The sequence below is a fragment of the Acanthochromis polyacanthus genome, chromosome 12 (assembly GCF_021347895.1).
Source record: "Acanthochromis polyacanthus isolate Apoly-LR-REF ecotype Palm Island chromosome 12, KAUST_Apoly_ChrSc, whole genome shotgun sequence".
Taxonomy (NCBI): domain Eukaryota; kingdom Metazoa; phylum Chordata; class Actinopteri; family Pomacentridae; genus Acanthochromis; species Acanthochromis polyacanthus.
Window position 1 is genome coordinate 31,889,003 of NC_067124.1, and position 25,015 is coordinate 31,914,017.

The window sequence follows — 25,015 nt, forward strand, 5'->3', positions numbered from 1 at the left end:
TGAGACAAAAACGTCAGCATCAAAGCCTGCCATTGCAATAAGGGAGCTTTTGCCGTTGTGAAATCTTGTATGATTGCGACCCAAGTGCCCTTCCTCAGATGGAAGGGTACTGATCTCTTAAGATTGTGCCATCAATAAAGGTATTGGGAATTCCAGGCAGGCAGAAGAGAACGGGCGATGGGTGACAAAACAACGGCGGTAGCTGGTGATGAAAGCTCGAGGGATCACCAGTCACTCACTGTCATCTGAGGAAGAGACGTTTAGGAGGCGAGATGCGGCTTTAAAACGAGAATCACGTCGGGAAAAAGAAATACTCAGAAAGACAAAAAAACAGTAGCAGCTGACATCTTTTTCTTTTCTTTTTCATGCAAGTTTCATGTGCCTGTAACAGGAGGGGAGAGGTGGTGTGACTGCAAGATAAGCAGACGAGGAGACCCTGAGTGACTCTGCATTGGAAGCTCCCTGGAATAGCACCCTCCATAGGGTTTCGAAAAAGGACTTTTTAAACAATCACACATGTGGAGCCCAACTGTCCATCAGATGCGACTTTGTGTTGGGGCAACGGAGACTGAACTAAAGGTTCTCTCTGTGACAATGAACACATCGCTCCACATGTCACAGAGATTGAGAAGCTACAATTAATGCGTTTAATTATTCAGGCTCTTCTCATGATTAATACATTCACATCGCGAACACAAGGATTCGAGGGTTGATAGTCAAGCAGTCACCGTTGGGTTCGGGAGAGGAGACGGTTTGTTGGCAAGGGACCGTGCATGAGTAGGCTCATTGGTTGAATCATCTTCAATTTATTATACCGTGACAAAAGGTGCTCACCATACAGAGTCCACACACACACTAATACACACTATAGCCTTGCTGGGATACTCACCCTGAGTGGCGATGAAGTGGTTGGATCGATGGTAGCCCTGAAAGAGAGAAGAGGGATGACATGCTGAGTAAGCCATCTGCGCCTCAGGCACAGCTGTATGGGGAGGGTGTCTCTCTGTCTCACCCTCTTCCTCCCCTCCCTCCCCTCTATTCTGCTCTCCTACTGACCCATTCTTGTAAATTCTATGAACGTGCATCCTGTATAATTCGAGTCCAGACCATGTCTTAGCTGTCAGCGATTCCACAGACAGTTTGGAGCAGTCGAGGCAACACATGGTAAATACAGAATGCTGAGCTGATGGATTCGTACAGCATATCAGGTGAGCTGAGCGAACAATAGCTGAATCCCTGTGACAGTTTAATAAAGATATGATAAAGAAACTAAAGGTGCACGCTTTTTAATTTCAGGTGTCCGATTTATTTATCCATCACCCTCTCTCTCAGAATCTCATAAGACAAAAATCAATTTTCACTGAAAATGCAATAACTACTAAATCTGAGGAGATGATATAACAAACCAAAAGCACACTTATTTTTTTTTCAGAAAATGGGAAAGTCAAGCCAAACAAGTGGTCTGACGTCTTGCACAGGTTTCGCATAAATGCATGTACATAAGCAGCCTTGAAGAGCAATATCAGATACTATGTACAGCAAAGTATTCTGAAAACCTTCATATCAAAGGCTGAGGAAACCTTTGATACAGATGACAGACAATTTCATATGGTAGTATGGGGTGAATATGAATGTGACCGAATGTGAGATGTCACCTCTACAGCCTTGAGGGGGATAAACACGACAAAGACCACCTGAGGGACTTTGAAGCACTTCCAGGATGAGCAAACTGTTCAAAGGAAGTCGTCCTTAAAGAGTAAGTACAGCTTAGTAAACCTGCCTGAGTAAAGGAGACACCTGTTCCCTGAGACTCTATGAAAACATCGCCCAGGAAACCAAATGGATGTTGTGGTTCACTGTTTGTTGAGAAGAGCAGCTGGAAGGATAATTGATGCCGCAATTACATGACTAACATGGCTGTAGAGCGGCGAAGGCAGGTCTGGAATGATCTGAACAAACTCCCAAGCCCACCGGCTCTCATCAAATCATGCAGCAATCCATGTTGATAAGAGTTTTTTTTTTTTTCTATCTCTTTTTGCAGAGGGCATCTTCCGAATATGTCGAGTCCGTCCACGTTGCTGATGGATTGCTAAACTGAATTGCATCCAGTCAGATAAACGTGGACATGTTTGGAATGGAGATGGATGACCAGTGCTGTGAGGCCTGCTATCCACAATTCCTCATGCCCTGGCCAAATTCTATCAGCATGAATGCCACCACTCCTCCACTTAAGAACGGTTGCCATAGCAACTAAACTTCCTGATTCTTGGCCACTTATGAGAACTAACATAGACAGCAGGGTCCTCTATCCGGAGAGGACACATCTCCTTGTGTTCGTTTAAAATCATTAGCTAAAAGGGCTTGTTTCTTTTTTCTTTTTTTTAGTTCTGTTTTGTCAAATGTGCACAGACCTGAAAATACTCTGACCTTTGAGCATTTGTGGATAGAGGACAGTGAAAAGAGAAGAGGGTAGTGGGAGGAGACAGGAAGGGGGAAAGAGGAAAAATAGAGCGATGGCAGGCAGAAGAACGAGCAGTTAAGTACTTACTTCCCTGTTAATCCGAATCTACAGGGTCCAAGGTCGAGGAAGTGGGGTGGGAAGTAGAAAAAGAAGACATATAGGCTAGTTAATGAAAGAAGCTTTAGGAGTTATCGTTGCAGACAGGTGGGAGGTCTGTGTGTGTGCAGCACTGAGCCTTATGTGTTAGTGCGCTCACTTTGTGTGAATTTCAGACCTAAGGCCATTGCTTTTTGGTAAGAAAAATGAATTCTCGTTTTCTTTACTGTTTAATTTGCATCTGTTTACAGAGTCTCACACATACATTACACTGCTAATCAGAAAATGAGGCTAGCTCACTGTTTTAAAATGATGCCAAAAGCCTTTTCATTGCATGTTGCATCACAACACTCTTGGAAGGATGCACTACATAATCTGTGCTTGTTTATGAACTGAGAAACAAAGTGTGACAAGCAATTTTTAGAGCAAAGTAAGTAGTTACACTTAAAAGCACCCGAAACGTTTGTTTCTAATCTTAAAAGGCTCCTCTAGCAATTCTAAATTACGCTCTTATGACATTGTCAGACTCGTGATGCAGAGCTAAAAATGGGGGATCAAATATGATGCAGCAGAAGCCGAGATATTGTCTTTCTGATTCCACGCATTCCTCTCCCTTGTCAAATCCTACATTACCCACAATGTATCTCGATCGCTGACGGTCGGCTCAGAGAATGGGGTGTGTTATGTTAGATTCTACTGATGTAGCCTCAAGCCACGAGCCTCAAGCAGAGATTTGTAACTCTATGCTCTTTTCATTTTCAAACTTGTGGTCTTAAGCCTGTCGATGCATAAAACAGGTTGGAAACAGCGCCACCACTCAGCCATATAACCCTTTTATCCCAATGGTCTCTTGTGGTATTCCAAGAAAAAGAAATCCCAATAGACACCATTATAATATACCTACTGCATTTGTTAAAAAAAAAAAAAAAAAAAAAAGGTTTTAAGGCTTCATATTTACAAACTTTTCTAATGCCTCCAAAAGTGAGTTTATCATCAGTGTTTGGCTTGAGCAGGAACCGCTGGGCAGGGCCAGAGTAATGTACCTGGACAGTGACCTGCACAAAGCTAATCCAAAAGCTGCACACCTTTTTGGCTAATGCACTGTTCCTGCAAATTTCCTTAAAGTGAGGAAGTCCAGTTCACCTTATTAGGATAGGCATATAGTATGTACTCTAGTACATTAATGTTAAACGGTGGCCAGCAGGGGAGTCAGCCGGGAATAAAATCATACTCAGGCACAATACAAATCAATCACAACAAATTTGCATGTGCCTTCAGATTCAAATGTTCAAATGCCACATTACATGACCCTTTTCCCCCTAAACACGACCAACGTCAACATCACCACCACCAACCAAGACTAATACTACAACCCAAAAATCCCTCATATAACACAGCCAAAACCGTGACCACATTGATCAAGGAGAAATTCACAATTAACAGTTTGACCCTGATGTAGAAAACAGATTTTTTTTAGCGCCTATAATATCAGACACAGAGTAAGATATTACTACTGTGTCTATGTTTTTGATTGTGTGTCCTTGCTACACCTGTCAGAAAGACCCCGATGCTCCCCGATGCAAACAAAATGTAAATCAGCAGCAGCTATGACGCACCGCACTGCTTGCCATTTACTATAAGTGCAGCAGGCTGTTGACATATGCAAAGTTCTGCACCTCTTCAAGCAACACACACCACAACAAAAGCAAATAACCAGGCATTAAATGACATGAAAAGAGGAATCAGAGAGGTTGCACTTTGTGAGAGTGCAACAACGTTTCAGAGGGAAGAAAAACTTTTACATTTAACCTCCGCTGAAATAATCACAGGCTGCCCAAAATATGCTCCGCCGTGGCTAAGTAGTTACAATTCAGCTTGCCAGGTCATCCTTGTCAGGGAGTAACATCACTGACACTGACACTGTAGTGGCTGCTGAGTGGTATTTTCCCTCTAATGCCTGCACCTCAGTGCCCTAAACGCTAATGGAGACCCTCCCAATCACTACAGCCTAACAGCAGGCCAGGTTTTTAATGCCCTCTCTTTGTAATGAACTCTCTAAAAGCATCTCACCGCTGCCCTTTCTCTACAGAGAAACAGAAGAGAGGGAAAAAAAGCTCAGCAGTGTCAAGCATTTTGATGATACAATTTGGCCAAAAAGGAGGAATGCACCCTAAATCAACATGTGTACCTAGTTGTTTTCTTTCACGGAATAAAACACGGCAGCTGTTTTTCAAAAAAGGTCCTTCTTTGACGGAGACCGGATCTTCCAGCCTCTTATCAAGCTCAAACAAAAGTAGGAATACATCGCCTCAGCTTCCAGCAGAGTGGCATATTTACTTTACAGTAGTCCCAACGAGGGGCGTGCAAAATAAACCTTGTGAGATAAAGAAATCACACTAGATTGCCAGACTTCCCTTGACATTACTCGGATGAATAGAGAATAACAACTAAGGACTGTGACGGATAATTCACAGAGAATGGAAATACAGGTTTCTGTTTGTAGAATACGTTTTTTCTATAATCTTGACTGAACGCTTTCATTGGAAACTTCTCCTTCTGAGCGGCCTCCACTAGGTCTTATGAATGAGAACACGCATGGATGAGATAGTGTGAGACACATTAGCAACATATACATGTATTTTGTATGAGCAGTGAGAATGTTACTGCATGTGTGTGACAGTTCAGGTGAACGGTGGGAAAGGATCATCTCCGTCTGGCCCATCCAGAGATTGAATAACAGCAATGATGTCTATTTAATTTAGGCGGATTTGTTGCATCTTACACAAAGGTTCATCTCCTCTGCAAAGGCATTAAATGCATTTATTCCGCTCTGTTTTAATAACAGTGATAGCAGAGGGAGTCTGGGTCAGGGATCCGGTGCAATTGACAACCGTGGCATCTGGCAAAACACTGCCGGGAAAGGGTGTCTGATTGGATGAAGATTTCCAGGTGAAAGTGGGGCAGCAGACTGGTGGGCTTACAGGAATGAGGGAGATGGACTGTGGCTTTGCAGGGCGTGAGAGACTCAGCAGAAGCTATTTGTGTCCCGTATTGAACACAGGCAGAAAAAACAGGATTAGACTCACGTCGATGTAGTTTGCATTAATGTAGTCTGAGTTGGGGTCTCCCAGGAGAGGGTGGAGCTTCACTCTGTGGCGGTCATCTGAGACGGATAAAAATGAAAAGAGCAAAGGCGATGATGAAATACAAAGCTGTCAGAACGCCTTACGTGTTCAGGATTAAATGATTCGTGATTACTTACATCCCAGCAAGGTGTCATGCCTTCCTTTGGTTTTGTCCTTCTTCTTTGTGCAGTCCCAGCCATCAAAGAAGCTCTACAGAGATAAAGAGGCACTTGTTGCAGATTACAGGCACATGGTCTCTCTGTATGAACCATTCACACATCTCAGGAAACAATCAGCACATATTTTCTTTTGTTTATCTGAATGAAAAAGGAAAATTAGGATTTGTGTTTAGCGAGCTAAGAGCCGTCATCAGGGCTCCGAGGCTTAGATCAAAAGCTGCTGTATCCACCAGAGAGAGTTGGTGCTTCGTGCATGATGTGTAATTAAAGAAAACAGCGGCATGTAGTGCTTGTCTGCTTCCAGAGCCCTCATGAGTCACTGACCTCACATGCAGCTATTCTTGTTAAAGCCCCTCGGCACTTAAAATGTATAACTGGGTTTAAATTCAGTGTGTCAGTGAGAGTATCAAGTGATAAATCTGTGACAGTGAGAGTTAGAAAGGTTGTGCTCCAAATTGCATGCTCTTTCTTTTAAGTGCGTACTACAGCTGCCTTCACAAAGTATGCACTGCATACAATTAGGAGACACTACTTTGTCAAAACAATGCTCCTTAAACTTTGATCGTCGTAAACTGTAGTGCAAAATGAGCCGTCAACTGCTTGCACTCGCTTGGTTATACTCGAGCGAAACACCGTGACTCAGAATGCAGAGAAAAGCATGCCAGCTTCCATACTGCAAAATCCAACCAGATGTAGTAGAACATCCTGGTAATTTTGGCGTACCACATTCGACATGCAAAATCCTTTTTCTGACATACAATATGATATAGCATCAATTTTGTAATGATAGTTACATACAGTCCTGATTGTAAGCATTTGGGAAGTTACATGTTTTTGGGCTTTAAGTCTATTCTGAAATAAAATAATGGATTTCAGCACCATGTCTTAGTTTTGAAGAACATCCGAAAGTGAAAATTCAAGAAGCTTTATTGCACCATTTCGTATCGTACTGTTTCGCAAATTAATCAGTCTCATTAGGTTTTATGACAAAATGCTCCAGTTTTTCAGCGAATTAATATTTTTATTGTGTTCTAAAAAAGCTGTTTTGCCTTTAAAAACCAACGCGGTGCTGCTGTTCCCGCCCCCTTCAGTAAGAAAACACTGTCTGCGTCTGTGATTGACAGTCAGAGTTATCTAGTTGAAGAATGACAGAGTTAAAAGTCTTAGTTTCTAAACAGCCATTAGTTTACACCTCCAAGTTTATAACAACCACAAACAACAAAAGAAAAATGGATTTTCACCACATGGGATCTTTAATTTGAGTGATTTTTTGTTTTGTATAATATGTAAAAAAGACCTTTTAAGACATAGTCCCCAAAGTAATTTAACAAAAACACACAAAGAGAAATTAAATCATCCTAATTCGTTCCTTGTTACTGACTGCCTGAAGTCTTCAACTCACAGACATAGATAGGAGATGCTTCGTGTCTTCCCTGGTGATGCTCTCTCAGGGTTTTCTGCTCCTGCTAGTCTTGCTCCCTACAGTCTAATCAAGTGTCGCATCCAATGAAAGAGGCACATCGTTAACTAACTACACTATAGAGTAGAACAAAAGAGAAAAAAAAAGCCCTGTTCAAACCCAGCACATTCACTGTGAGGTATTCCCTCAAGATACAGATGCAGGCGGATGCTACCAGAACTCAACGTTTGACTGATATCACAATCAGTTGTTCAGCGAAACACGATGGCCATTAAGAGTATAAAACCTCTTTTACAAGGTTCTCGCTTCACATTGTTACAAAAATGACAAATATTTCAGTTAGTGACTTGTGCCACCATTATCATTTTAAGCCTAATTGCTATGTAAGTATAAAACAAGGAGGAAAAAACAGCTAAATATTCTCACATGAGAAAAACATTAATGCTGATCTAATGCACACCTCAGCCAGTAATGCTGCTTTTAAGAGGATTATACATTTTCAGTTATTGTTGACGTTGTCCAAAAGGTGATAAATCCACCTCATGTTAATTGTTGAGGTGACAGTGGGTGGTGATGGTGTATTGGACTGCATTATAATTAACCCTCTGAACCCTAAATAAAGTCTGTTTATTTCACATTTTCACTGCAATATAACGCCCTGCAGGACAACGGGGAGTAGAGAATAGAGAGATCTGAAAAATGTCTTTTGTGCAGTTTAATAAAGTTAGAAATGTAACTATGGATATTTTACTATTACAGCCTTTATTTTAGCCCACTCCAGCTAAAAAGTCTGGATTTTTGTTGCATAACTGTAGCAGCTGAGTCACTAATCGCTTTATTATTTCAGTGAAGAGTGCGGAATTTAGTGTTGCTAAAGAACAGAATGTTCTTAATAGTCTTTTATTATGAACAGAATAAAGTGAATCTGATGAAATATCACATTTTCAACCTTAGATTTTTGCTAGGTTGTATGACAAAATGGCACATCACAGACGAGTAGCTCAAGAGCTGCGGAGAAGTCGAATATTTCAGGATTCTCATGTTTTTTTAATCTAATTTTCTGGCTCTTTCACATGACGTAAACTTGGTGATTTTTTTGAAACATAAAACTCCTTCTAAACACGCTGGTGCTTCAGAGGATTAAAGGCATTTCTAACAATCTGTCCCCCTTCATGTATGTAAATAGCATGGACAAAATATTAGCAACAAACAATTGTCAACAAACAATGTCAATAAAAATCTGGAAATGTACAAACTGAGTCACAGCAGAATTAATAATGGAACTGTTGTATTGGATTTCATGAGATTTCACAGGTGTACCTAATAAAACGACCTGTGAACTGAAATTGCCACAATATGACATCAAACGCTGACTAAATGTGTGTATATACCAAGCACAGTGGGCTGAGCTGAAGGCAGAGGATCTGTCTACCACCTGCTTCCTAGATGTCTGCTCAGCCGAATTATAGCACATCTCCTCATCCCGCCTGTCTGCATGGACGCACTATCAGGCGTTTACTCTCGCAAGTCGTCTTTATTCACCTTGGGGCCAAATTAAGCCTGCAGAAAGACCCTTCAGATGTACGAACAAAACACACACACACACACACACACACACACACACAAATATATATATATAGATATATACATCCATACCAGAACACCCCCAGCGGTTCTCAGCCACTAGAGGAATTTGGTGAAACTCTGCCCAAGTCTGCATGCTGAGCAGAGGATTACAACACAGTTTTCCCCCGCAGAGAGCCAAGAACCAGCAAAATCCTGCCTGGGATTACACCCTCCTCCTCACTTCTTCCTCCTCTTTTCATGCACTCCCTTTGCGAGTCTGTCTTCCTCCCTGAATCTCGTTACCCTCTTCTATTTCTCTTCATCACTTCTCTCCTTGTCCACCTCTTCCTCCTTGTTTTTTCTCCTCCCTCCTGTATATTTTGGACACTGGACCCCTCTCTGTTTGTCTCCCACTACTACTCAGCTCGACCTTCGAGACAGAAGCAAAAGAGGGCAACCACATGGGAAGAAAAACTGCAAGAAAATGGCAGTATGCTGAAGAAAAACAACACAGAGCAGTGGAGGATTGATTAGAAACCTTCACTGGCAAGGATCAGTGGGGTGGGTTGGTTAAGAGGATCATATAAAATGAGTAAAATGAGATTATGACACAGGTTCAGTTGTGAACCACTGACAGCATTCCACTTCAAAATTACTTTTTTAAAAATGTAACATCATTATGTTCTATCAACATCTGACAAGATCTCATTATGTGCATTATTAGTTCCCCTCAGTAAGGTGCTGTCCTCGGTTTCTCTCAGTTATTCTACCTCACTCTAACCTGTCACCCCCCCCCCCCCCCCCCCCCCATCAAAATAAGTAGGATGCCTATGAGTTAGGAATTTTTCGGTGATGAGATAGATAATACCCAGTCAACATTCAGTCAAAATCCAATCACAGATTTACAAAATAACTTTTAGAACACAATATTCCTAGCAAAAAAAGAGAAAAAACAAGCCGGACAGATGCTACCAAAAATGCCACATGAGGTAGCTGGTGTTCTTCAAAATAAGCTCAGTAATTCAGTAAGCCCCTACGGCCGCTAAACTTTGAATCAGTGTTTCAATGAGTCCATCATCCCTGCTAACCTCAGCCTCAAGGTGCAAAGTGGTATAATGAAAGTTTTCAGTTCTCCAGTAAAGCTCCGCCGTTGTTTACTCGTAATTTTCTGCGCTGGGAATATGACAGCGGCTGCCGCACATATAAGTCCCTTTACAACTCACTGTAAATTCTTGATCAATGTTTTTACAGAACACATGTAGTCCTCAGGGAAATAAAAAGCTATACCTGCCAAGGGAATGTAATATGATACTCCTCATCATTTTCCTTCATAATAGAGAGAGACACTCCATCAAAACACATACTCGTACCACAGAGGGGCAAAAGAAAAAACACGCACACACCCAAAGAGGTGTGTATTGATTTTTAGAGTGGAGTGTGTTTTGCCCGTGAGGGACAGTTTAATGAGTCTACAAGCAGAGTTCCAGAGGGGGAAACCATGAACCACAGACAAAAGATGTTTTCTCTTTTTCATGAATGCCACAGGCCACGGGTGACAGAGATGGACTTTTCCCCAGGGTGTGAGCTCAACCCTCAGCTGCAATCGTTCCACCGGGGAGAGGTATTCAGAGATCTGGGACCTTCATTATGCAGCCTGAATCACACGACTAGAGATAGCCACCGCCAGAGAGAGGCTGCAGCGACAGCAGGAGCAGCGTTCAGCATAAGAAGCATGTCTGTGCTCACCGTTCAGCCAAGGACTAAACCTCTACAGTGCAAAAAAGAAAATAAGCCAAACCAAGCAGCGATCTGCCAAAGAAATGATTTGCGGCACTGTGTGACGACGACTTCTGCAAATTATGGTGCATTTACATTGCAGCGTATATTGCAGAGGGAGATAAACATTGCTACTGGGAATGGTTATACGGAGGTTAGAGGGAATAGGAGCCAAGAGCTTTCTTCTCGCACATTTGTCCCTCTGTGGCTTTTCATCTTTCTTCCCTTCCCAGACTGCCCCTTCCTCTCTTGGCTACAATCTGTGAGCAACGGACAGGAGACTCACGAGGTAGAGCTGGAAGCATTTAACCTCATCAGGCCTGCCGTCACGACAGAGGTCTTCTCTGGGCCCAAATGAGGATGATTTATTCATGTGCACAACATTGGTGTGATCCAGATGCCTTCTCAACCCTGGTAATTAATTTCAGTAGGTGGTGAGGACGGCGATGTCAGATTGATGGCCTCCCACACCACTCACAGGAACCTTCCTAACTAACATGGCCTCTTGAAGCTAGCAGTTATCCGCAACATGTAATAACTGCATAGCAACCTTTTTACTGCTGGCTACCATCCAACAGAGAAAATCAAACAGTCTCAATTTAGACAGATCATAACATCATCTGGATAAGACAAGAAATAACGACCTGAATATTGAAGGTTTTGTATATGTGGGGTTTGCTGTTAGTTTCTGCCACTGTGGGCTCCTTCTTAGAATACAAACTCAGACTCTCTCAATATCTTTGAGCAAGGCCTGCAGCGCTAACGGTGCTGCCAATTAAGGTCAACCAGTCCTACTCAGGGAGGCTTTGGGGTAGAACTAGGACATGTCCAAGAGGTGATACCCTCCGGCTGCTGTGGAAGCACCTGGACAATCCTCAGGGGAAGCTTTCTACTGTGACTTTAACCCAGATAAGTTACTTTAAAATGGTTTGGATGGATGCATATCAGCTCTGTCTTACACAAATTACATTCTTATACAACTAAACTGCATTTACATTGAACTTAATACAAATAGATTTCTAAACAACTCATCTTTTCTAGCTGCTTTATTGCTTTGCAGTTGCTCCTTTTCAGCCAACAAACCACATATTGGATGAATTGGGACTCCTTAACTTTGGAACCCAGAAAACAGAAGAAAAGCTTCAAACATAATATTAAATGGTTGTATTTTGACCAAAATTGTCATGTTTTCCAACGCCTAACCAGGTAATTTTGGTGCCTCAGTTCAACAAAGTGTCTAACATGTAGTTATCACTTTGAAAGTGTCAACCAAAACATGGTATTTTTCTAAATCTAACCATGTGGTTATCAAACTGCAAGTAAATACTGAAAGTAAAAGGTCTGAATTATGCCTCGGGTTCTGAGGCTCTTTCAAACTGCAAGTCTTTCCTAGTACATCACAGCTCTTTCTGTGAGAAGATATGTTTGCCTCTACATTGAATTCCATTTTTTTCAAAGCGATAATGAAAATACAGTTTAGCGGTCGAGGATGTATGGATGTTTTAACTACAGTTCTTCAGTTAAACACAATAGTCGAGTTATGCATTGTATAGGCAACAACAAATATACGCGTTAGTCACATACCACAGCCTCCAGTTTCAATGAAGACAGTTACCTTGGCACATCGTTGAGAAAAGTAGGCAGAGCTGCTTGATGTTTGAGTTTCTTTGACTCAATGTCAGTGGTACTTCTACGATGCTCTACACATCGAAAGTACTTCTGTCACAACTGTTTGAGTATTCTTTTCACAGATGGCACAACACTATAGAAAATGCAGGAAACATTTATTTCACCATAAGACCATGAGAACTAAGATTCTGAAACGTCACTCCACTATATGTAACCTCAAATAGGTTACATATAGTGGAGGAAAGATTTATAAGATTTATAATGACATAGTTTAGCAGCCTTAATGGAAAGGAAAATAACCCAAGGATAGATTACGCAAACAATGTGCATCTGAGAAGAAGAAGGACTCCATCTACCACTCTAGATTCTATAGTCTATCATTTGGAATGGCTAAATTGACAAACATTGGATGGAAAAGAGAGCAGACAGATAGACATGTGCTGATATTGTTTTCTGATAATTATTTCTTGTCCACTTTGGTTTTTGCATGTTTCACATCATCCTCTCACTGGAAACTCCAATGCTACTCAGGATTTTGTGCAGAGTGCCTGATGATTTCCTCCAGAAGCTTTTCCTTTTCTCATGATGCTTTTTCATTTAACAGGGTTGTCTGGTTCATTGAAAAACACCTCACCAACAAGGGGATGATGTTCTTGGGGCTTAACGCTTCTCCTATCTTTCGACAAACGAACGCCACATTTCAGAGTCCAAAAGCTCTAATTTCATGTCATCTCGACCATACTGGCAACCGAAAACTTTTGTCTTTCTCCGTGTGAGCTTTTGTGTGTCTGTTTAGGGAAAGTGGAGTCTTTCTTGGTCCATGACACCAGCATCAATGCAGACAATGTCTGTCTGGAGATGTTGCTACCAGAATTCCTCAGGTTCATCAGGATGTCCTCAGTGGTGATCCTTGGATTCTTCTTGGCCTCTCTCGCTACCGTTCTTACCAGTGAAGACGTCACTTTTGTCTTCCTACCATTTGAGATTTTTCAGTGTGGAACATCTTGTACTTCTTGACTCTGCTTTGCACAGGCACTTGAAAATGCTCGAGAATGACTTTATAGCCTTTCCACATCTCAGCAGCCACAATGCACAATGGATTAGAATAGCAAGCTCACTGTGCCCTCTGATTTTAGCCACTGACTCAAATGTGACTACAGAATTTCTAAATTTCTGGTATATTAAAGTTTTCTAGAACACGTTACAAATTATCAGGACCACCTGGAATGGTATAGAAGCTGCATTTTTTCCAAAAATTTTGAAATGACTAATTTTGGACATAACATGGCATTTTTTAGTTTTGAAAGATAAATAAACAAACCTCTAAATCCTCTGTTTCCAATTAGAAAAAAATAGTATACAATAAAAATTCACTATAAATCTAAATTTGGCCTATGTGAAATGACCTTAACTCTAAGTTGTCATATGAAGTACAGAAGCTTCACTATGGTACAATATTTGCAATCTGTAAGAAAAACTAAATCTATTTTGGTAACAGGGGCTTATGCACATTGAATATCTGAATAAAGATGGCAATTTTAAGCTTTATGCAGACAGAAATTGTCAAGTGAATCTTAGAAATACAAATTAGAAAAATTGCAATATTTTCAACCTGTGTAGTTTCAGAGAATCATATCTCGGATCACCTGAATATTCCACAGGAAAATCACACACCATCACAATTTTGTAAGTAATGCACACCTTTTCTCTCTCTTTGAAAATTCAATAAAAATATGAATTACAGAACAAGGAAAACTAAAATAAAAGGTGAAAAAGCTTCAAATTGCTATGTTGAATTATGTATAATGCTGGAGTTCAGTGTCTTTGCCTTTGGTTCTCTCAGTTGCTGCATGTTAGGAGCGAATGGACCAATTACATTTACATGCTGCTGAATTTACAATGAAAACTGGTTATTTGAGAAACAATCACGGTGTGAATGCAGACGTTGTGCACTTTTTCTTAGAGCTATACAGCTCTCTTGTGTAATTGTCCGCAGCACTCCAAACGAGTGCACGAGCAGCAATACTTATGACGCTGTTCATTTCATGTCATCAGAGTGGAAGAGTAAGAGCTGTCTGTGCTGTCTGCTAATGTCAGGGTGGAAGGAAAGAGTGCAACGGCGCTTCTCACCTCGTATTCCTGTTTGAAGCCGTAGCCCTCGGCGGTCTTCATCTGGTTGATGTGCTGCAGGAGGTCGGCCACTCGGACGGCTGGGTGCAGCTGTCCGGTGTGGTAGGGCGAGCCTTTCCGTCCACACTGGTGCCTCGGGGAGCCTCCCAGCAGGCTGCTGGCCTCATTCACCGAACTACGAGCGTCACCTGAACCACACATTTGCAGGCTTTAGTGAGAATTTGAAGAATTTATGGTAAAGATATAAAACATTACCCGACTTTTGCAGCATTTGCATGATAATGTGTGATGACCCCATTTATGTTACCTATGTTAGCATCACACACTGGCACTTTGCATGCAAATATTAACACATACAGCACGGCCTATGCTACAGGGATTTTCGTATCATTTGTCTCACTATAGCTATCCTCATATGTTCCATTTCAGATAATGCGTCAAACAGATCAGAATCAATACCAACTTTAGAGTCAACACCTTTGCCTTTCCTGCATTGTGACATGTGCATTATTATAAATCCAGGATTACAAACCATGTATTCAATATAACACTGTACTTTTACACTACTTCATCTGCATTAACATCATCTGTACACGGGTCTTTTCTATTAATAATATTTTGACTACAATAAGAGAAATGCTGGGCACATCATCCATCTTGCCATATCAGTAGATCTCTATTCCATATGTACATTTATCATGTCATTCATGTAATTATTCATATGTAAATTCATAAAGCCATATGTGTATATATAAAATATGTATATTCACCAGGTATATCTGTGCACATCCATATGTAAATTCACAATGTCTAGTATGTAACCTTTATTATATTTTTTATTTTTTAGCCTTATTGTACTTTTATAATCTTGCCCTGCTTCTCCGATGCCTCATCTGTATTTAGCTGGTGTAATGTAAAGTTCCCTGGTGAGGGATTAATAAAATTTATCTTCTCTTATCTTTATATATATTTTAATATGCTTCTTCACTTCTGCCTCTTTCTGGCAATCTTGTGAGATTCTTTGTGCAACAGCTGCAGGCAGTGAATAGCTGACAGTAAGTCTTACTGAGGAATATTTTTCACACGGGATGATGACTATCTCTGAAACTGATTGAAACATTTATGGAGTGGATGAGCGACGGCCGGCAGGATAACAAAGTAAAGGATGGTGGGCGTCGTTGTGCGGCTATGCTAACCGTGTGGACACTGTACTGTACATGTGTTAGTAGTCATAGTACTTTTTGTCTTACTTCGTGTGCCACAAGTATGTGCATCCATGAAGGAAAGCGCCATTCTTTCATCCTCCTGTAGGGTGCTCTGATCTGTGAAACTGCGCTCCATGGAGCCCATGTGGCTCTTCTCTTGTCGGTAGGTAATGGGCGTCTTGTTCATGTTCACCGGTTTCCTGTTAATGGATAATTGACGCGCAGGTGAGATTGGAACAGAGAGAAATAAAAGGAGAAAATATGAAATCATGTTTAGTAAAGAGAAAAAAAGGATGAGAAATAATAGATTCAGAGAGAAAAGTGCCTTATTGTTTTTCCTCTACAATTCATGACTGACAGCCAGAGCACAAGCATGTGTATGATGGATCAACAACGATGGAAAAGCAAACAGGTGGAGTCACTTACGGATAATAAGAGTAGTAGTCCCTTCTGGCAAGAGTGCAGGAGAAGAAGAAAAAAAAAATCAAGAAAAAGAAGAGATGTGAGATGAAAGCAATGTCAGCTGAGGGCAGAATGCATTGATTACAGTGAAAATGAGACCCATCCTCTCATGAGCTGGGCTGTGCAGGCGGCCATATAACACATGCGAGCGTATCAAGCAGGTGCTGACAGACCAAACCACAGCGAGGCAGAAAAATGTGCGTTTCTTTCAATCGAATATGTCTCAGTGTTACACTTCAAGGACTAGACCATGTGGCTTCCTGTCACAGCAAATTTGGCAATCAATTCTCCAAGAGCGAAATTCACGGTGGCTTAGGAGAGGAAACCCGGGCTAATGTGCCGAGCCGTGGTGACTTTCACAATCAACATGATTCAATATTACCCTGAACGCTGCATCAGCAATTTAAATAATGATCGGTGGAACTCTGACTAACTCCCCATTTGGCACATCAGCTTCTTTAGATTTCAATATGTCTTACTTAAGTGAGGCAGGTTAAGCTCAATTTGAGACTTTAACACAGGGAGGATTAAATAACTGCAGAGCCATAGGTGCTGATGATTTTCTGCAAACCTGTGGGATCATTGGCTAATAATCTCTAAAAGCACACCTTTTCCCTCCCAATTAGCATCTCATTTAAGGGTCAGGCCTGAGCTTGGTGTGTGTAATTAAGTGTCTAATTGAATTGCATCCGCCTTTAATTAAATACTTCACACTCAGATAGGCACCGCAGATGAGAGTTGTTTGGTCCCTCTGGTGCGCCATAAGGGAAGGAAAACAATGCAGCACTGGCTGTTGGTCCGGCATCTTCCCCCAAACAAGCGTGACCTTTTCGAAAAGTTCAGCAAGTATAAAAACTGATCACTGAACTGTTCCGAACACAACATAAAGGGGCGGGAAAAAAAAACGCAATGTGGGAGACGCGGTGTGATTGTGCATAATGAGGCATGTTTTGTAGCGAGCGGTTATCAGGAGCTGTTTACCCTTTCTTAATGATGATGATGACGGCGCCCAGCAGGAGGATGAGCACTACCAGACCTCCAGCGCACACGCCGAGAATCAGCCCCATCTCCTCAGAGTGCTGGGACACCTCCAGAGCTTTGCGGTGATCTTTGCAGGCCGCTGGAAACAACAACACAGAACACAGTCGCATTAGAAGAGGCATAATGCAAATACTGTACTTAACATTTTGAGCTGCAAAACCGCTGCTGGGTCTGGAAAGCATGTTATCTGCCCAAATTACAGCATTTATCAGAGTCAGAGACTGTAAAAAAAAGGAAGAACAAGAACTTTTTGATGGTCCTTGAACTACTCATTTGACACTTAACCAAATCTAAGTTGAAAATCGGGATATTTAATCAAAATCATTTTATTCTAAATGTTTAATTCACGAAATGTCTGAACAACATTCTGTAGAATTGACCAACAGTTCTGTTTATAAAGAGAAGCCAGAAGACAAGTAAACGGTATGAAAGCAAATTAAAAATGTTAACAAAAGAAAAATGTATTTGGAAAGCCACCATTTCTTTTTCCAGTGTTAGCATCACCTGTGGAAACTTAGAAAACTGTTGCTTGTTTCACTGGGAGACTTAACCTAATCTGAGCTCAAAACTGGTATATTTCATCAAAATCACTTCCTTCTAAATATATAAATCAGCAAAATAGAAACCATCTAAACCTGATTCTGTGAACAGCATGCTTCGGTGCTACAGCTTTAACAAAAATCCAAAGACTTCTTAGCTAAATTTCAAGGCTGTGTATACTGAGAAGAGAGGAGACAAGTATGGAAGCAAATTAAAAATGCAAGTAATGAAATATCTGTTGTATGTAGAGACACCATTTCTTTTCCCAGTATTGATAACACCGGTGGAAACCTGGAAAATTGTGCGTGTTCATTCCAGTTTTTTTCAATTATTGTGAAATACATTATCCAAATTTTGATTTTCTCTTTTTATTGATGATTTATGGCACTTTAACTTTGTTATACTGTATGGAAGACATTTTTCAAAGGTTGTGCTGTTTCCATAAAGGTGCAGGACTTCATATTGCAGAGGAAAATAAGTGAAAATGTGACAAGAGCAAACAAAAAATCCCTTGGAACTACTTGGGGTTAGGAGGGTTAAAGGAATAAAGGCACAGAAAAAAAACATTCATAACAGAGAGCCTAAAAGCCTGATGATAGGAGTGGGAAACTCACAGCTTTGAAGTCGTTATCATTCATGAACACTCTTTCATGAAAATACACAAAGTTATCCCATCACACTAACTACTCTGAGGAGATCCTCTGATCCAATTCTATTTCAAATAAGTGGCAAAAATGAAGGGAGACATGCAAATAAAAGAGGAGATCCCTCAAGCGAGGGAGACAGCAATTGTCCATGTTGTCCAAAGCAATAAACCTGCGATCCACAGTGATGCATAATGGCAACTTGCACATGACAAACAAGAGAGATTTTCAGCTGCTCAGGACTTTTACTATTACTACAACTGACATTTCGTTTCTGGGAATATTAACAGTGAATTAGTGCATGGGAAGATAATTTTCACAAGAGTTGCAAATGTGGCGGAGAAGCTCATTTGCTAAGATTCATTAGCCGCATACAAAAAAAGGCATTGTTCTTCAATCTGTTGTTGGTCTTTAAAGTTGCATAGGGACATTGCTATAAAAAAAGTGACACCTTCTCATTGAAATTACACATCTTTATGCTGTGGTACGTACAGCAAACCTGTGAGGTGCCTGTCTAATCAATAATGGATGAAGTATTACATTTTTTCCAAATCGGAATCATCCACACAACGCTACAGTATAATCTCAAGGTGCCCTGGTGTCTGTGAGCTACTGGAAAGGTCGTTACCATAATAGCAGGTTATTCATTTCTCTGACATAAAGCTTCATACTTATGTAAATGGTGTTGAGCAGAGGGCCTTTCTTTGTCTTGTTCTAGGGGCCCACTGATCTAGTTCTTTTTTTTTTTTTTTTCCCTACGTGCCAGCCTGTCCTCCAGGCTTTGACAGCCCTGAAACCAGCCCTTCTGAGCCTATTGGAACAGCACAAACTATCTGGAGAGCGAAGAGAAAGTCAGAGCAGGCCTGGGGATAGAGTTCTATCTTGTAGCCTGCTGGGGGAAAAAAAAATCAGATCTAGGGCAGGGAAAATGAAAACACAGCCATGTTTGAGCCCAACTATCTGCAGCCCATAGGCACTTTATGGCTGCTTTAGAAGCCTCGTGCCAAATGAAGATGAAAGTAGTACAATATAATGTCATTATTTGGCAGGGTTTTTAATCAATGATGAGTGTCTGGCATATCTGAATGAAGGAATTAGTCACTGGCTTGACATTAAAAATGGAACTGTTCCTTCTGAAACTGCTGTGGACGCTGATTTTGTGCTGCTATCTGTATATAACATGTTGTAAAAATGTCACTTCTCTGAGTGTGCTGTTTATAGGCATCACATCTGACAGGTATGCTTTAGTTTGCAGTAGTGGTAGGAGAGGTTTTAGTCAGACAGTGAATCAAAGATGATTTTTTGGTGGTTTCTATTCACACACAGGGACACACTGTCATCCAAAGACGCCTTTGTGTCTGTGAGAAAAATTCCACCCTGTCGAGAGGTGGTCCATTCAAGAAAAAGAAAAAAAAAAAAGCAGCCTCAGTCACAAACTCGCTGTTTATTTTACGCCGCAACTTCATTTACGATTACATTCAGGTGAAATACTTCATACTCTATACTGGATTTAAAAAATGTAGATGAGGAGGTGAGAAATCCATTTCAGTTTTCTGACGTTTTGGACAGATAAGGCGGTTTTGCCACATTTAGCCTCGAAATTTCTATTAAGCCAAACACGAGCATAAAATAGATTTCCACATGAATCCATGCACCTGCCAGCTGCCCAATGGTGGAAATTGGCACTTAGAGGAGAAATGGAAGTCTATTGTTGTGTTGAGCCTGCCAGGGGATCCTTAATTAAACTGTCACCTGGAAGTTGAAATGTAATCTCCAGCTTTGTTATCCGAGCCAGAATCATTTGCCTCCACTTTGCCTGTGATGGGCTGCATGATAATAACGGCTTAGGACCCGATGATGCAGAGGCTATGTTAATGGTACAGGGATCATGGAGATCACAAACAGCAACAAAAAACCTCTGACCTGTCGCACCTTGAAATTGAAAATCACCTCAAATTTTTTTCCCTATCAATTTCTCCCCCACCTAGTTACATCACCCCGCGTGAGGTGTTGATGCAAGGCTGGCTGGGGAATTTAACCCCTCTTTTCCCTTCCATTTACTCTGTTTTTATTTCATTGTTAAAAGCGGGCTTTCATATTTCTTATCTTGATGTAACTATTGGAGCTCCATTGTGCATTTCTTTCTTTTGCTTTGCGCCAAAGCAAGGAGGTAAGCGCTGTGTAAAGTCCATTGCTGTGAGAAAGTGTAATTAATCAATGCCCAACCGGGCTGTGTGGGGCAGATGGAGTGAGAAGCTGAAATGGCTGGCCTTGCCTTTTGGCTTTCTGCTTGAGGAGAGCCTCATCTCTTTCATTATTCACTCACAAAAAGAGGCCTTCACCAAAAAAAGACACCCCGCCAAGTCAATTTACTTGCAAGGCTCCGCTTACTGTTGCGGCGCTATGATAACTATAAATACACGGCTTTTATTCACCATGATCTGACAGTGTACTACGGCAGAGGAGGCTCTCCTGCCATCCGGACTTAGAGTCAATTTCTCTGCCCTTTTCATGTCCCTTTGAATCCAAAAGCTGAGGCACAGCCGAGGAGGGGGAGGGCAGGGTTTTCTCATACTGATAGGCCAAGCTAGCTCCATCTGGAAGTTTTGATCTGGAGGACCCTTCTGGACGACGCTGAGGTCAAAGCCCTCAGATGTAGCTGTCTGGTGGGCTGCTGATGAGAACAAAGAGTCTGTCTTTGATATAGTGTGTCCCAGCGTCAGCCCCCAAACAAACAGAATGAAAGCCTGACCTCTAATCCTTCCCTGCTTGTTGCCCTTTTCTCTGAGGCCCACTGCTAAACAACCAGGACAGTCAGAGAAAATTTGTCCAGATCTCCACCTTTATACCAGACAGAGACGATGTGAACAGTGGTACAGTGCAGAGGAAAGTGAAACATCGCGGCCACACTTTTAATTTCAGATCTTTCTTATCTAATGAGAAAGTTCCCAGCGCTGGGAAGTGTTCAGAAATGAGGCAGTGAAATATATTCAAGGTCACTGCCTGTGCAGGTGGAGAAATATTCATGTTGAATTACCTTTGCGAGCAATGCGGATGCAGTTTATTCTGGATTCCTGAAAGAGAAAGAAAACACAGACATCAGAGACGAAACCGCCGCTTTGCATTTCGCATAAAAGAAATGTGATAGCAGAAAAGAGGATGGCATGAAAAACCGAGCCGAGACACATATATGCACTAGTTTACATATACACGTATAAATATATCACGCTGAAAATATGATTACACACAGAGATAAAAGCACACAAATGAATGCTCAAACATAGTAGTTATTCCTCAGATAAGCATTTCCAGATCTTCAAGCGTTATTGTTTCTACCATCTAATTGAAAATTCAAATTACTAAACATGAGTGGGTTGCTCTGTTCTTCTCCAAAGAATGTATAATTCTCTTTATTGCAAAGACAAAGATAAACTAAAAGGGAAAAAAACGACTCAGAGTAAAAGGACAAATTACCTCCGAGTTAAGAGTCATACTGATGGCATGAGAGAAAAAAAAAATCTAAAATCTGAGAGCTGTGGTGAAGTGTGTGAGAAGGAGATTAGAGATTCTTGCTGAAGGAGAAAAGATGAAAGTTGAAAGGGAGAGAGCATAATTAAGAGCAGGGTTTCAGACCAGTGCACCACTATGAAAAAGAATTAATTTTATTCAAATTTCATCTGATGACATCTCAGTGTTATGAAAAGGACCTTTGTCAAACAGCACTAATGAGATCCAGGACTGTAATCCAATTCCATCCTGCCACCTCATGGAGGAGATGTATTATCAAATTAAGATTTACAGATGCTAATTCAGGCATTATGGGACAATTATGCAAATTTGCCTATTTGGAAATCAGCAAAAAAAGCACTTTCCTCAAACTCCGGAGAAATTGGTTTTTTAAATTGAAAATCCATTTCAAGCGGACAGACACTTAAACAAGTTTTTAAGTTGACAGTCTGATCTGAAAATACAGAAATAAACATGACGACAAACAGACAATCATGTTGCCTGTTAGACACACTGTCGCTTCCCCAACACGAGTCACACATTCAGTGAAAGGCAGAAGAAATGCATGTAGCTGCATATGAATTCCAAGGTTGTCAGAAAATACATTTTATTTATAGTACAACAGCGAACACTGTAAAAGCCTTGAGGAAAATGCGTTCGTTTTATATTGTCTGCACTATTAAAGTGTCGGGAGAACCGGTATGTCAATGCACAGGAATACAGTTAAAAACAGCGATCAGACACAACATTAAAACCACCAGTTTAATAATAATATTGTAGAAATCCTTCTGGAGGCATGAACTCTACAACACCTCCAAAGTTGTCCTGTGGTATCAGGCAAGACGTGAGCAGCAGATCCTTTAAGTCCTGTAAGGCTGAGCTGATACTACAGGAGTTTAAAAAATCCTAACAGATTTTTATATCAGGTTGCATCATTCACATAAAGAGAAGCTTCACAGATGTTCTCCTTTCTAATCTCAGACATGCTCTCAGTGCAAGAATTAAAAATGAAGGATCATCACATCCTACAGAATATCATTATTATCTAATATGATGAAACAACATGGAGCCAGTGGAGCAGCAACTTGCCCTTATGCATGTAGAACTAAACTAAAGCAGAAAGCTGAAAACGTCTGGATCGTTGGGGATACGCGGTCAACACAGTATGTTTATTTTTCAGTGAGAACTGGAAGTGAAATTTTAGTTTTGATGTCTGCAACAGTGCCCACTGCTCTGGGCACCTCTGTAATAATCAGACCCATCCTGTTCTTAACTTGTAAGCATCAAACATGTTTGATATTAATTGGGCTGACCCTGATGTTTGGGAGGTTTGAGAGTGGATTTGTAAAACCCTCACAATACCAAATAATCGGGGCTTAACAATGGTTTAACCTCATTTTTGACCAGATTTTGCACGCGATTGTCGGGAGGTGAAACAAGGTCAAATCAGTCCACAATTCCTTTTGGGGAAGTCCAAGTTGTAAAGGAGAGGCTCTGTGGATCTTTCTTGTCAGCACATCCCACAGATGCTCGGTCAGATGGGCATCTGTGGCATTTTTAGACCAACCCACACCACTCTAAACTGCTCGACATGTTGCTCAGTCCATTCCTGAACAATGTTTACAGTGCGGCAGGCAGCATTGATGTGCAGAAAGACGCCACTGCCACCAAGGATTACCACTGCCATGAATGAATGAAGGCATCTGCAATATGTATTAGGTGGTTGGCACACCGATCAGCCAAAACATTATGACCATCTTCCTAATATTGCGTTGGTCCCCTTTGTGCTGCTAAAATTCCTCTGATCCAGTGGGGCATGGACACAGGACCTCTGAGGATGTAGGTCCTGTGGGTTGCATGTTAGGACCTACCTCGATCAGGCTTATCCTGGCACATCTTCTGGATGCTTAATAAGATTTGGATCATGGGAATCCAGGTGAACCCAGGTGAACCCAGGTGAACACCTGAGGCTCTGTCATGTTGCCCGGGCCATTCCTGAGCAGTTTTTGCACTGTCGGGGTGCACTGTCCTGCTGAGGGTGGCAACTGATATCAAGGACTGCTCTTGCCATGGGGTGGGAGGTTTGGGGGGTTGCTTGACCTGCAATCTTTAGGTGGGTGGTACATGTCAAACATCCGCATGAATGTCAGGACTCCAAGTTTCCCAGTAGAACAGAGCATTATAAGAAGATGTTATTCACTTTACTTGTCAGTGGTCATAATGGTGTGGTTGATAGGCGTATGTTTAAAAATACTATCCACATTAATGCCAGGACTGAAGGCTTTTCCAGCAGAATATCGCCCAGAGCATCACACTGCCTCTTCATTTTGTGCATCCTACTGCCATCTCATCCCCAGTTAAACAACAAAACACCCTCGTCCATCCACATGATGTATAAGAAAATGTGATTCGCTAAATCAAGACACCTTCTTCCATTACTCAGTGGTCTAGCTATGGACATGTGGCACCCTTCTGTCATAGCAGCATCAGCAGTTTACTTAGCTCTTCTGCAGGATCAGACCACATGGATCAGCCTTTAATTCCTACGTGCATTATTGAACCTTGGACACCCATGACCCTGATGGTAGTTAACCCTTTAAGCTTCAGTCAATTCCAGCCGTTTTCAGTACAAAAAATCACTAATATTCTATTTTTAAATAAAAAAAAATTACGAAAAATACTGGGAATATTGGACGGGCATCGTGAGGTGCATTTCCTTGAAAATGACCGATTCGGGGAATTTATACCGACTTCAGGACATGTTTTGGATAAAATAGTTTACTGGCTTGTGTCATCTGGATGTAAAAGGTTGGATTATGGCCGTTTTTTGTGGAATCTTTTTTTTTGTGTGTAATAATAAACCCGGAAATGTGAGTCGCGCTGTGTGCGTTGAGGCCGTGTATAGAGAACGGATGGATGAATATTCGTTTTTGTCGGACAAATGTGTTTTTCTCACCCGCTGTGGTAATCGCATCTGAAAGTGGTTTATACCGGTGGATTCATGAGAATCTAAGCTTTCCATCGGCGTATAGTGTTTGTATAATCGTGTTTACAGCCGTCGGACATTCTTGAAATTCCTATGCAAATTAGTAGGTGTACCGCCGGCGGTACACTGAAGCTTAATACCTCTTAAGACTTGTTGTTGTAGAGCTGCTCTGACCCAGTCATCTGGCCGTTACAGTTTGTCAGAGTCACTCAGATCCTCCATTTTTCCTTCTTCCAACACATCAACCT

At 41.3% G+C, this 25,015-nt stretch overlaps 1 protein-coding gene across 3 annotated transcripts in view; it reads right to left on the bottom strand.

The window, feature by feature from the left end:
* Window positions 1-25,015, bottom strand: part of ptprub (protein tyrosine phosphatase receptor type Ub) — a 232,400-nt gene that overhangs the window by 39,682 nt on the left and 167,703 nt on the right. Inside the window, exons 13-21 of one of the 3 annotated variants that reach the window (XM_051956862.1) lie at window positions 21,312-21,348; window positions 17,031-17,169; window positions 16,014-16,037; window positions 15,633-15,787; window positions 14,383-14,570; window positions 5,820-5,892; window positions 5,644-5,720; window positions 2,549-2,566; window positions 890-926 (exon numbers count right to left, since the gene is read on the bottom strand). In XM_051956862.1, coding sequence (XP_051812822.1) covers window positions 890-926; window positions 2,549-2,566; window positions 5,644-5,720; window positions 5,820-5,892; window positions 14,383-14,570; window positions 15,633-15,787; window positions 16,014-16,037; window positions 17,031-17,169; window positions 21,312-21,348 — 748 coding nt within the window. The remainder of the gene's footprint in view (window positions 1-889; window positions 927-2,548; window positions 2,567-5,643; window positions 5,721-5,819; window positions 5,893-14,382; window positions 14,571-15,632; window positions 15,788-16,013; window positions 16,038-17,030; window positions 17,170-21,311; window positions 21,349-25,015) is intronic. The other 2 variants (XM_051956864.1, XM_051956863.1) reach the window with 2 other exon arrangements.